Source organism: Lagopus leucura, unplaced genomic scaffold (assembly GCF_019238085.1).
Source record: "Lagopus leucura isolate 7727_CA_CO unplaced genomic scaffold, USGS_WTPT01 Super-Scaffold_100014, whole genome shotgun sequence".
Lineage (NCBI taxonomy): Eukaryota > Metazoa > Chordata > Aves > Galliformes > Phasianidae > Lagopus > Lagopus leucura.
The window spans coordinates 13,372-27,360 of record NW_024962268.1 but is presented as its reverse complement, the minus strand read 5'-3'; the positions used below and the strand labels follow the sequence as shown (position 1 = coordinate 27,360).

Below are 13,989 nucleotides of genomic sequence, written 5' to 3'. Positions count from 1 at the left end.
AAAAAAAAAAAAAAAAAAAAAAAAAAAAAAAAAAAAAACACCTCTTTGGAAAGATAAATAGTTATTACGGACCCAATAAATCAAATGTATTTAAATTGCTATTTTCAGTTCAGTGAAGCATAGATTCTAGGCTGCCTTGGTTCATTGCCCTAGCATTCATTCCTATAATTCCTTCACTATACAGTATCCTTCACTATACAGTAACTTATTCATGTTTTGTCTAGAAGCTCTATCCAAAGTTGTTCAGTAGCTTCTATCTCCTGCATGCTATTTTCTTCAAAAGTTGTTCACAAGCTTTCTGACAACCAAAGAAAGAGAAGGGGAATATATTAATCTTAAATTCAATAAATTCATTAAAAAATCAAGAGGGATCTCTTTTCTGCATAATTTTCTGCTAGATAATAATATTTAATTCAAAGTTGTTGTGTTTACATTTAAGCATAAGCCAGCATTTCGAAAAATCGGTTGGGATGTGCGACTTCCTAAGAAGCTTTAAAAATATCACTGAATCTTCACTTTACCAAACTGTTACAGAAATGAGTGCAATTTATGTTTGTGTTACACATAATGCTGCTTTATTTAAGTTTCCATTTAATGTTTGCTTGTTGCTGAGCAATGGGTGCGTGTTTGGGGCTGTACCAGGCTGTTTAGTGGGGAAGAGCCACTGCCATGATGTTGCAGGGCAAAGGGCAGCTCCAGGATGGGCTGTGATAAGCTGCATGTAGCCTGCAGGTCCCAGGGTGGACTTGCCTGCTCTAATGCCTTTGCTCCAGTTGGCCACTAATTATCTTCAGCCTATCAATTTTCTATCATAGCAGCGTCATAAGCAGGATGTGTTAGCAGTCACAAAGGAGAAAAATCAAAGTAGGAGGCATTTGCCAAGGTCTCTTAATAAAACAAGGAAGCTACAGCAAGCAAACTCATGTTTGTTTGTCTCATCTGAAAGCAGCCAGGCAGATACATTTCTTGAGTGCTGTAAAGTATGTCAATCTGAGAAACAAAAACTTCTGCTTCTTGTTGTCAGTTGCATTTCATACATGCAAATAAATATTACTTCTATTTTTTTTTTTTTTTTTTTTTTTTCATGATAATCTGTAGTATTGGAACTAATATGCACAAACATTGCTTTGGGTAATGCCAAGTTCATGCTGGCAGTAGTAAAGTGAGAATCTGAAATTTAAAAAGTACATTTGTTTGGAAATTTTTGTTTCTGGAAATAAATATTACTTGAAAAGTTTTTCATCAACAGTTTTGTTAAGACACCCAACAGCATTCATGCCTATATAGTTTTTCTACGTTCTGAAGAATTCAGTTTGTTCTCAGGAACCACTGTATGAATCAGTAGGTTTCATATTGTAACTTTTTAGCAAAATTTTATTGATGCATATTGTATGCTCTCATTTACATTTCACTGAATAAACCCTTTCGTGAATACAGGATGCATAGTTAGATTTCAAGGTGATGTGATTGTTGTTGTTTGCTTGTTTTTTTATGGAGTTGAGGATTTCTATACTATAGCTACGGCTTTGTTAACTCCCTGATGTTGGCAGAACAGGTAGTACCATGATATATTTCTGTCTTTATCAAATACTCTAAAATCATAAAGTGTTATTACAACATAGTATTGTTCACAGGAACATCTTGTGAGGACAGAATAAAAAACCAAAGGTCATACATGCCACAATTCTGGGCATTGTATTTCCATGCTATGATAACTTATCTTCAAGAAGAGCTGATGTTGCCATTATTTGTGACCCTGGAATACAGGAATACAGAAAGTATTGCACAATGTTTTGTGTATATTTCATTTCAAATATACTTGTAGCAGGCTGTTTACCTCTAATGTTAATACTCATGAATTAAGACACACTCAATATCCAAGCAAATAAACCTGAGTAATGTATAAAGCCAAGAGGACAGTTTGATCTTTTGCGTATCAACAGAATTAATTCATAATGAAAAGTAATTGTTTCAAAAGACAGTATTTCAGCACCTTGCAACATGAAAGATGGTAGAGTGATATGTATTTCATTTGTAGTGTCTGAACTATCACAGAATAACAGAGTAGTTGAGACTGGAAGGAAACTTTGAGATCAGCTAGTCAAATCTCCCTTCTCAAGTGGAGTCCCCTAGAGCATGTTATCCAGGATTGTGTCCAGACAGCTTTTGAATAATATCTCCAGGGAAGCAGACTACATAACTTCTCTGGGCATTCCCTTCCAGTGCTTGGTTACCTGCACAGTAGCTTTTCCTCATGTTCAGATGAACTTCTTGTATTTCAGTTTGTTCCCATTGCCTCTTGTTTGCTTGGCACCACTCTGAAGATTCTAGCCCCATTCTCTTAATACCTCTCCTTCAGATACTTACACACATTGATCAAGTACCTTCTGAGCCTTTGCTTCTCCAAAGTGTAGTGGCCCAGATGCCTCTATCTTTCCTCGCATGCTCCAATCCCATTAATGACTTTCATAGACCTTTATTGGACTCACTCCAGAAGCTGTGTGTCTCTTTTACTAGGGGGTCCAGCACTATTTATAGTACTCTAGGTGAGACTTCACCAGAGCTGATGGAGGAGATGTTTTACCTCATTTGATCTGCTGGCAGTACTCTTTCTAATATAACCTAGTATACTATTGGCTTTCCTGAGCACTAGGGCACATTACTAGCTCATAGTCAACTTGATGTCAAGCAGAATTCACAGGTCCTTCTCTGCAGGGCTACTTTCCAGTAGTCCAGCCCCCAGTCTGTACTTCTGCATGGAATTATTCCTCCCCAGCTGCAGAACCCTGTAATTGCCTGTACAGAATTTCAAGAGAAATTCTGTCCACCCATCTCTCTAACCTGTTGAGATCGTTGTGAATGGCAGCACAGTCTTCTGTGCTATCAGCCCTCTTCCCAGCTTTGCATCATCAGCAAACTTGTTGAGGATGCAATCTACCCTACCAATTACCCTTTACCCAAGTCTCTGATGAATAAAATAAACAATACTGGACCCAGTTCTCTATGCTGAACAATCCCAGCTTTGTCAGCCTGGCTAAAGAGAGATGCCTCAGCACTCCGATAATCTTTGTGGCCTCCACTAGACCCACTCCAATAACTCCATGTTTTTCCTGTGCTGGGGGCCCCACACCCAGATTCAATATTTCAGATGAGGCCTCACGAGAACAGAGTATATGGGGGCAGTCACCTCCCATACCTTGCTGGCAGGTCCTCCTTTGTTACAGCCCAGTATACAGTTGGCCTTCCGGACTGCAAGTGCACACTGCTGGCTCATGTCTAGCTTTTCACACACAAGGACCCACAAGTCCTTCTCCATAGGATTGTTCTCAGTAAGTTCTTCTCCTAGTCTACACACATATCTGGGAATGCCCCAACCCAAGTGCAATATTTTGTTGAACCTTATTAGGTTCAACATGGACCCCTTTCTCAAGATTCTTCAGATCATCTTGAATGACATCCCTTCCTTCTACAGTATCAGCTGCACAACTCAGCTTAGTGTTATCTGCAAACTTGCTTGAATGACCTAAATTCCACTATCTATGTCACTTGTACAGATGGTAAAGAGGACTGGTCCCAAAACAGTCTCTCAGGGAGTGCCACCTATGACTAGCTTCTGCCTGAACATAGAGCCATTGAACACAACCTTCTGGGTGTGACAATCCAACCAATTCTTCATCCATCAAATAGTCCATGCTCAAATCCATCTCTTTCCAATTTAGAGATAACGTTGTGGTGCAAAACCATGTCAAAAACCTTGCAGAAGTTTGGATAGACAACACCAGTTACTTCTTTTCTGTCCACAGATCCCATCATTCCATCTTATAGTGAAATCGTAGAATAGTAGAATCATTAAGACTGGAAAAGACCACTGAGATCATCTAGTCAACTGCTAACCCATCACTACCATGCCCATTAAACCATGTCATAGAAATCTGCCAGATTGGTCAGTTATGATCTGCCCTTTGTGATGCTGTACTGGCTGTCTTAAGTCACCTCCTCATCTCATATGTGCCTTAACATGGCTTCCAGGAATATCTGCTACATGATCTTCCCAGGCAGAGACATGAGGCTTACTGGCCTATAGATTGCCAGGTCTTCCATTCTTCCTTTCTGAAAAAATGGGAGTGATGTGTCCCTTTTTCCATTCACTGGGGACTTCATCTGACAGTCATAACTTTTCAAATATGATGGAAAGTGACTTGGCAAACACACTAGCTAGCTCCTTCAAGACCCTGGTGTGCTTGTTGCAACAATTTTCAAGAGAAGATAATGGCAGGACATGGGAAAATGGTTTTAAGTTGAACAAGAGAAGATTTGGATATCAGAGATATAAGATTTGGAAGGTTGGATATCAGTGGGAAGCTCTTTACCGAGAGAGTGGTGAGATGCTGGAATTGGCTGCCCAGAGAGGTTGTGGGTACCCCATCCCCAGAGGTGTTCAAGGCCAGGTCAGATAGGGGTCTGGGCAGCCTGGTCCATATTAGATATGAAGGTTAGCAGCCTTGCCTGTGGTGGGGGAGTTGGCGCTTGAAGGCCCTTGAAGTCCCTTCCAACCCAAGCCTTTCTGTGATTCTATGATTTTATGTTATCTAGCCTCATAGACTGTACACATTCTGCCTCATGAGACAGTCTTGGATTTACTCTGCTCTTACAGAAGGAGGGACTCTGTTCTACTGACCCCCACCCAAAGGTGATATCTACTAGCTCCACTTAGTTCTCGTGAGTACAACTCATCAAGGCCCACATAATTGTGGATGTCAAGTTTGCATAAATGAGCCCTAGCCCAATAATCCTCAGTCTGGGGAAAGTCTTTCCAGACTTTCACTCTTCTTGCCCTTGACATCCCTAGTCAGATTCAATTCCAAATGGGCCTTAGCCTTCTTTGTTGTATTTCTGCATATTCTGACAACATCAATATGTTCATCCCAAGCGTCTTGACCCTACTTCCACTTATTCTCCTGTACACCTTATGCTTCTGTTTGAGTTTTGTCAGGAGTTCCTTGATTCATACAGGTCTCCTGTCCCCTTTTCTTGATTTCTTATTGATAGGAATGCATCATTCTTGAGACTGGAGAAAGTGTTGCTTGAATACTAATGAACTCTCTTGGACTCCTTTTTCTTTTAGGGCCCATTTCCTTTAAATTCTTCCACTATGGTCCCTGGACAGATCAAAGTTAGCTCTCCTGAAATCCCGGGTTGTGATCTTACTGTATTGCTCCACTTCCTCTTCACAGGATACTGAATTCCACAATCCTATGCTCACTGCAGCCAAGGATGTCCCAAGCCTTCACATTTCCAATCAGTGCTTCCTTGTTTGCTAGTACAAGGTCCAGCAGCACATCTTTCCTCATTGGCTCCTCCATCTGTATGTCAGTTTTGTATATAGAGCCAGTGTAATAAAAACTAACAAATGTTTAATCATATTTGAAATTGCTATATGAATATTGGTTTAAATATTATTTGTTACTTTACTTTTCTTCAGCACTTTAAAAGTATTTCAAATATATTGATTAAGCCTTGCTGTACCTTGGAAAGAGATACAAATAATAATCTCTTCCTCCTTACAAAAAAGTGAAAGAACCTCATTTTTTTTTTTTTTGACAGTCTTACTCTCTAAATTGTAAAATTTTAAATCATAAATCTAAAGAACTCAATCTGTTTAACTAGTCCATCTTCTTTTCCAGACTTGCAATCCATTCCACTATAATTCTGCCACTGATCTACTTAATAATAGTAAGGAAGAATCCTTTTCGATTTGCCATGGGGATGGCTCAGGCACTTCTGACAGCCCTCATGATTTCTTCCAGGTAAACAAAGATTTATCTTCTGTAATGTTCTTAGTAGTAATTGCATTATTTGTACTCTGATTTTATTACCACTTTGTTAGACAACCTGATTTCACCTGGACAATTGTAAATTCCATGGAAGTTGAAATGCTACGTTTCTGCAGTACCCAAAATGGCAGTACAGATTGCAGTGAAGCTCTGCTGGCCTTTTACAAAACTAGAATCTGCCCTTTGCAACATATCTTCAGGAAATAGTTTTTTTGCCATTCGATACTCACAAATCTTGATGTCAAGCAGAATTCACAGGTCCTTCTCTGCAGGGCTAGTTTCCAGTAGTCCAGCCCCCAGCCTATACTTGTGCATGGGATTATTCCTTCCCAGATGTAGAACCCTGTAGTCTACTTCAAAGTCACATACATAGTGAATATTTTAATGCTTAATTAAGACTTCGTTATTTCCTCCCACAATTAGAAGAAAGAGCAAAGCTTACATTGCTTTAAAACTCAACTCTTAAGTTTCATAATGCAGCCTTCTTATCTGATGTAGATCTCCTTGTGTTTCTTAGAGCAAATCAGGCTCTCAGAAAAAAGAAAGATAAAGGATATGGTACACCCCTACTTGCATTTACTTTTTGTGTTTATTTATGTGCCAGTTCAGCAACTTTGCCCGTCACCTTCCGCTGTGCAGAAGAAAAAAACTTCATTGACAAAAGAATTACCAGATTTGTACTTCCAGTTGGAGCTACTATCAACATGGATGGCACAGCTCTCTATGAGGCAGTAGCAGCTGTATTTATTGCACAACTGAATGACTTGGACCTAGATATTGGCCAGATAGTTACCATTAGGTAAGACTAAGCTTATCACATAAATTTTGTTGATGTTGTGTTGCTGCGGGTTTTTTTTTATTATTTTTTTTATTTTTTTTATTTTTTTAGTAATGAATTCTATATTTACTTTGGATAGCTCATGGAAAAAGTTGAAACTATCACTCAAACCATAGTAAAATCCAGAAACATTGTCTTTTCTTATTCCATAACCTTGCCTATGTGACCTGATGAGGAGGTGGGATGGGCCAGGATGTGCAGCATTGTTCTGGATACTGCCATTAGTTTCAAACAAAACACTTGGAAACCTAACTCTTCCTGGGATCTATCTAATTTGTGGGTTAGACATGCATTTACCTATGTATTAACATTTGTTACTGTAACAACTGATTGCCTGCCCAATGAGATATGTGTTCTCCTACATAGTGTCTGAGATGGCACTGATTTCCCCTGTACTCAGCACTAGTGAGGCCACACCTCGAGTACTGTGCTCAGTTTTGGGCCCCTCACTGCAAGAAAGACATTGAGGCCCTGGAACATGTTCAAAGGAGGGCAACAAAGCTGGTGAGGGGTCCAGAACAGAGGCCATATGAGGAGAGGCTGAAGGAGCTGGGAATGTTCAGCCTGGAGAAGAGGAGGCTCAGGGGAGACCTCATTGCTCTCTATAACTTCCTGAAGGGAGGTTGTAGTGAGCTAGGGTCAGCCTCTTTTCTCATGTCATTAGTGATAGGACCAGAGGGAATGGTTTCAAGCTACGGCAGGGGAGATTCAGGCTGAACATGAGGAAGTATTACTTTTCAGAAAGGGTGGTCAGGCACTGGAATGGACTGCCCTGGGAGGTGGTGGAGTCACCGAGCCTGGGGGTGTTCAAGGAAAGACTGGATGTTGTGTTGAGGGACATGGTTTAGTGGGAGCTATTGGTAATAGGTGAACAGTTGGACTGGATGATCTTTTAGGTCTTTTCCAACCTTGGTGATTCTATGATTCTATTATTCTATGATTCTATTATTCTATGATTCTGTGATTCTATGATTCTACGAGTCTATGATTCTATGATTCTATGATTCTATGATTCAAACACGCCTCATAGTCTTGTTCCCGAACCAGGTAGATAATGCTCCACAGAAAAACTAGAACATAAGAACAGCTTTCTGGTAGTGAAATATGTCTATTTGTGTCAGAAAATAGAGTTTCTGTAAGCAACACTTACTCTGAATATTTTTTCCTGGCTTTATTTGGGATTTAGTGTCACAGCTACAGCAGCCAGCATTGGAGCTGCTGGTGTTCCCCAAGCTGGACTTGTCACCATGGTGATTGTTCTGAGCGCTGTTGGCCTGCCAGCTGAAGACGTTACTCTGATCATTGCAGTTGACTGGCTTCTGTAAGTTTAAAGCACTTAGTATTAGATTATTATTTTTTTTAAATGTTTACACAAGCATGTGGGTCTGCATGAGAAGACAGTAAATCATGTCCTGTAGGTCTGCAGTAGAAATTGAATGAATATTCTTCTTATGGTTGGTTATAACAGTAGCTTTAATTCTGACAGAAATCCTGCAGCATGAAATGGCAGATATTAATCTCACATCCAGAAGTGCTGTTTAACCAGTGGACACAGCATATTTAAATGATTGGTAGTAGATTAGTAGTACTTACTACCTCTGGAGTTTCTCAACTTCTGCCGAATTACACTAAAGTAGATGCACCATTAATAAAAATCAAATGCAGCCGCAAACGGTACATTTCAGCTGATTTCCATAAAGTCCAAGAAATGGTGAAGAATGGAGCATGTGAACTAAGCAAAGGTGGTCTTTAATTCTATATGTACACACACTGCAGACTATATGTCTATTCTGCCAGCATTACTTTGCTAGGGCTCTTCTATACCGGGCCCCATAACCAGCAGGTGCACACTTGCAAACTTGGAAAGCGTTTGTTATACCTGATCCCAACTACTTCACTGGAGCACATAAAGAGCACATAAAAACCTCTCAGTTGCATTAAGCCCTTTCTGAAGGGAGGCATTTAACCTAAAGTCTTCTGTGTTCAACTTAGACATTTTTATGCTACTTCTGCAAAAGGAAATCAGTGTCCAGCTTTCTCCCATGATTTACTGGGAAAGAATAACAAGATTTCTTATTTTAGGACTATAGTTTATAATAAAGCTTTTTTTCTCTCCCAAAGTGTCTGTGCTATAATGCTCAGAATGAGATCTCATTAATTTGCATTAACTCAACATTAACTCATCAGTACCAGTGCAGAGATAAAAATCATTTTGTGTCTTTGCACTTCCTTTTCTTATACTTACATTTACCTTCAAAGTAAAACCATCTATTTTCCCTATCCACGTTTTCTAATAATTTTCTTGAAGGATTTGTTGGCCTGCAGCCTATGTATTTCACAGATATACTTATTTGATTTGATTGTTTAACTCAGTTTCACAAGATGTGGGGAGAAGCCTTGATCTCCAGTAGAGCAAGACTGAAAAGAATTCAAGAATCAACACAATTGCAGTATAACATTATTTCTCAAGAAAACCCCAAAAAATCAAACAGCTCCAATTACAGTGCATTCTCTCCATGAGCTGTCTGCAACAATGTCTAATAGGTTCGTTTGCCATACTGCACAGTCATTTAGTTTTCTCAAGCTTTTTTCTAGTCATTTAGTTTAGCTAAGGATAGGGAAGATCTGTACAAGCCAGTGGCTTAGAGAAGGTATAAAAAAGAAAAGTGAGAACAGAAAAATTGTGTGTTGATACCATTCCCCAGCCTCAAGGAAGCTGTTACTCAGAGTTCTTAAGATAGAGGTGTTTTTGTTTTTGTTTTTTTTTTTTCTTAACAGTTCTCATTAGATTTCTTTTTACGTTAAATTTTCTTATTGCACTTTGAAGCATCCATAAGTTTTGTGAAGATGAATTCCACAATCTTTCAGCGTGTTGTACAGAATGTATTTTGCTTTGTTTGTTTCAGCACACTTCCCAATCATTTTATTTGGTACCCTCTAATTCCTTTATGGAAGTGAGATTGACAGAAAAAGAGAATAGTCATTCCTAAATTCCACCACAGACATAATATTATGGACCCTTTCTTTTCTCTAGGTTAGAAGTTTGAAGTTCTTAGACACATTTAGGTGTTCCATGAATGAACTACCTGTTCCACCATGACACAGATGAATAATTGGAACCATCTCTTAATTCCAACTGAGATATTTTTTCAGATGAGAGTGTTTTGCTGTACAAAGAAAATTAAAGATTAATTACATGTATCAAGGGTCATTGGCAGTGCATTTGCACCTCAGCAGACAGAATGCGTTTCTTGATGCCATGTAGATTATTAACACTTGCCTTTCGTACTTCATGCCTAAAATGTATTATTTTGAAACCTGCTAGTAGTGTCTCATTAACAGTCCTCTAGTTAATTCTGAACTTACCAAAGTTTTATTACATAACCTTGAAGACATCTTCCACGTTTTTAATAAAGAGGTAGAATAGAAATATTATGCAAGACAAGTTTCCACTGTGGCTCACATGTCACAGTACTCCTACCAGAATTTTATTTCACTTCCTTTCCTTATCAGTTACTTCCCTTCCGTATGGAGAATACACGTGGGGTTGTATACATGGTGTTGTTCAGCAGCTGTTGTAGAAAAACATGTTTTGGACTGCTTCACTTCAGTGTTGTTTTTGACAAATCCCATGGCAATTTACAAACTTTACTATCTTGCATGATTTTCAGGCTTTTCTGCCAAGTAGTGGCAGATTATTTTTTCTCCTGATAGAAAAAATGAGAAGTAGAAAAGTATCACATTCCTTAACGTATCAAGAAAACTTTGTACTTCAACCCTTTAACAAGGCTTTGGGCTAGAATACTAAGCACTCCTCTGGCTGAGGAAATGACTGTCAAAAAGACAGAACACACAATGTGGGCTCTTCTGTTTTTTTTTTACCGCAGTCTTTCCTCCCATCAAAAGTGGCCTCATCACAAAGTGAACCAACTGCGCAGCATACTTAGGGGCCTGAGAAGGACTCCCCATAAGACCCTTCAAGACTGTGCACAGCCCTTTGGTTGCTGCTGTTAATAGACCAGTGATGTGACTTAAAATTTTACACATCCTGTACAAAGCCCTTAATTTGGGAAGTCACTCCTCGTTCTACAACATTTTTTATTTTAGTTCTAGAATTATACAGCATCTGTTTTGCGGGGAAAAAAAAAAGCTATTGTAGAAAGTTAGCCACTTTCTACAATAACTTACATTTACTAAAAGGATTTTCTAAGTAACACACAGAATGATTTGCCTGAGCTTTTTATTCCATAGAGATCGATTCAGAACAATGGTGAATGTCTTGGGAGATGCCTTTGGTACTGGGATAGTGGAGAAGCTCTCTAAAAAGGAACTGGAACAGATGGATGTTTCCTCTGATGTCAACATAGTCAACCCTTTTGCCTTGGAAACTACAATACTTGATAATGATGAAACAGAGACCAAGAAATCATACATCAATGGAGGCTTTGCTGTAGATAAATCTGACACCATATCCTTCACGCAGACATCTCAATTCTGAAGCCAGTAGCTTTCAGATGAAAGAGAAGCACTACAGGACATGGCTATATGCAAGATCTTTAAAAGCTTGAAGGAATAATGAGAATGAATTATGTCTCGCACATACATGATTTACTGTAGAGACTCTGATCCTCATCACCAATTCTGCCCCCTTCTGATCACCTCTCCCAGCAATTTGAATTCACTACTTTTGATCCTTGTAGAAGACAAAGACAGATTTTTTTTTTTAAGTATATACTATTGCTGAGGATATGAAATGCCTCTTTGGATTCAGCATGCTCATAAGTGGGGATTAATAGCTGGAATAGCCAAATGTGTTTTTCTCAGGAGTAGCACAGCGTTCCACATCTCACCTGCATTATGAAACACCTGTATGAAGACTGTTTTAACATCTTTGCCTTCTAAAAGCATCGCACAAGACACCTACTGTATCTTGATCACATGCCAAAAGACTCATTTCTGCAGCTGAGAGGTCACCACTAGGGCAGATTGATTTAGAAAAAATTCAGAAACCCGCGAGGCTGTGTAATAAGGATTGTATTGCAAACAAGGTTTCATTTTTTAATCATTAAATAATTGGGCACAGAAAAGTTTCCATTGTATATATAGCCATGTTTCTCCATGTCTTTCATGTAAATGCCATCCACTGGCACTGGCTTTCAGAGGTGAACCAAAATGCTGTGGGCTTAACATTCTTGTATTTGAATGGGTTTAAAAAAGTGAAACTTCTCAAGTTTAGGTGCTTTAGTGACAGTCTGATACATTTCCATTAGAAACAATAGTAAGTTAGATTACCTTTGACCATTACCAAATATTAAAAAGCCCAAAGTAGGCAGAGTTCTCAAAGATAAAAATAGACTATAAAGTAATATGGAATGCGGAGACTAAAGCTTTACTCCTTAGAACAAAAATAATTATAGTATGAAGAGTTTAGGAGGCATGCCATTGTTATAGAAAGCAGCCACTGTCAGTAAGCTTTTTACACAGTTTGTGTAAACATCAAGTTTGCAGCTGCAACATTACTACAGTGCCAACATATCAGACAAATTGTATCTCATGAAACCTATCTTAACCCAGGAAGTCATGTGTTCTCATGGCTTTCTGTAGGATAATAAGCACTAAGAATTTCCTCATGAGAAATCTCTGTTTTCTAACACATTTTATACAAGATTTCCATGGTGCAAAGACCACTCTCTCTAGGGGAGATCCTGTATCAAATGTTTTGCCTTGCATATTACAGTTTGTTAGCAAGTTTATTTGTAAACTGAATTCTTTGTAAGTAAAGTTGTGGTAAGCCTATGAGTGTATGCTAACAAAAACCTTTCAGGTACCTGCAGTGTTATATACTCAAGTCAGGCCTAGCTCTTGTATTTAAGTAAATCAGAAGTGTGCCAAAGAGAACTGATTAAGAAGAAAATATTTACTGTAGATTTTCATAAATTGCACCTTAAAACAACAAGTCAATAAGATGTAATGCTGTATTTAAATTAAGTATTGTAACCGATACAGAAAAGTACTAGTTTATACATTAAAAGGAAAATTTACAGACTGAGTACATTATACTTTTTACCAGTGCATAAATAGTTTGAAACAGTCTTCATTTGTGCAGCTTTGCTTACAAGAAGAAAGAAAACACCAGTATCCACAAAGTGTACAATCTATGTCTTGTCTTTGCTTTTTAAAGTCACCTTTCTACAATCACCCCATTATGTAGTCATCTATTAACATGTACTGTGAATTGTGTTCCTAACATGCTTTAAATAAATAATTTTCTCCTTCACTGTTGCTTTATACTCCAATCCTCTATGCACTGCAGAGTACTGAGTTCCTTTAGCTAGGGCAGGAAAGACAAAATTGGGTGAATCTGTGATTTCTGGAATTGTCATTGGTGACTCAGCTGTAGTTTTGGCATGAGTTAGTAGCATTTTTCAGTAAAATAATTACATTGCTCTTGGAAAAATACAGCACTGAGCAAGCAAACTCATCTACTATGGAGGATATAAGCTGGGGGTACTTTTTTAAACACATGCTAAGTAACAGATTATTTATTTATATGGATCAGATTAAGGATTGCTGGTGCTTTGTTGCCATTCATTCTCTACTTGGGCACCCTGAAAATACTGTTAAGTCTGAAGATATTTCTCCCAACATGATTTTGATTATATACCTTTCTGCAAAGCAGGAGATACCCTTCACAGGCTTTTCTCCACAGCCTTCTGGCCTGGAGCTATCAAAGAGCAGTCCCACCAGAAAAGCGTCTTCAGATTGAAGGCCTTTCAGGCATGGTTTGCAACAAAGATTGTAACAGGATCTTTGAGGCTCATGAAGCTATGGCAGGACTGAACGTGTCACTTTAAACAATGTAAGACAAGATTACCCACTCATGCGTCACTGTTAAAATACTTTGGGATTTGTAGTTGACTTTCTAACACTGAGCAAAGAAAGCACCTGGAGATCCCTATCAACACCACAGCAGTTCACCTGCTGTTTACTAGCTGTTCACCAGTGCAAACACAGTCAGGGTGTGCAGGTCACTTGTTCTCTCACCTTCCTGGTTAAGAGCAGGAATGGCCCATCTGGCCACCTAGAAAGCAGCCAACAGCTACGTCTCCAGAATGGCTGCTAGCCGTGGTCCTGCCCACCAACTTCTCGGTTTCATGCTGATCTGACTACCTGAAATGGACAGCAGAGCACCCCGTACCACTTGGCTGGCAAGATGCTGAGCAGTGTGAAGTGCGCAGCTGCAGCTGCAGCTGCTGCTGCTGCTGGAGGTGGTGGACTGCTGAGGAGTGCCTTCATACTGCAACTCTTCCTAGCTAC

At 39.0% G+C, this 13,989-nt stretch overlaps 1 protein-coding gene across 1 annotated transcript in view; it reads left to right on the top strand.

Moving 5' to 3' along the window:
- Positions 1-12,949, top strand: part of SLC1A1 (solute carrier family 1 member 1) — a 54,799-nt gene extending 41,850 nt beyond the window's left edge. The window contains exons 9-12 of the mRNA XM_042875442.1: positions 5,685-5,807; positions 6,439-6,633; positions 7,859-7,993; positions 10,924-12,949. Of these exons, the coding sequence (XP_042731376.1) occupies positions 5,685-5,807; positions 6,439-6,633; positions 7,859-7,993; positions 10,924-11,170 (700 nt within the window). The 3' untranslated portion in view covers positions 11,171-12,949. The remainder of the gene's footprint in view (positions 1-5,684; positions 5,808-6,438; positions 6,634-7,858; positions 7,994-10,923) is intronic.
- Positions 12,950-13,989: the final 1,040 nt, after the last annotated feature.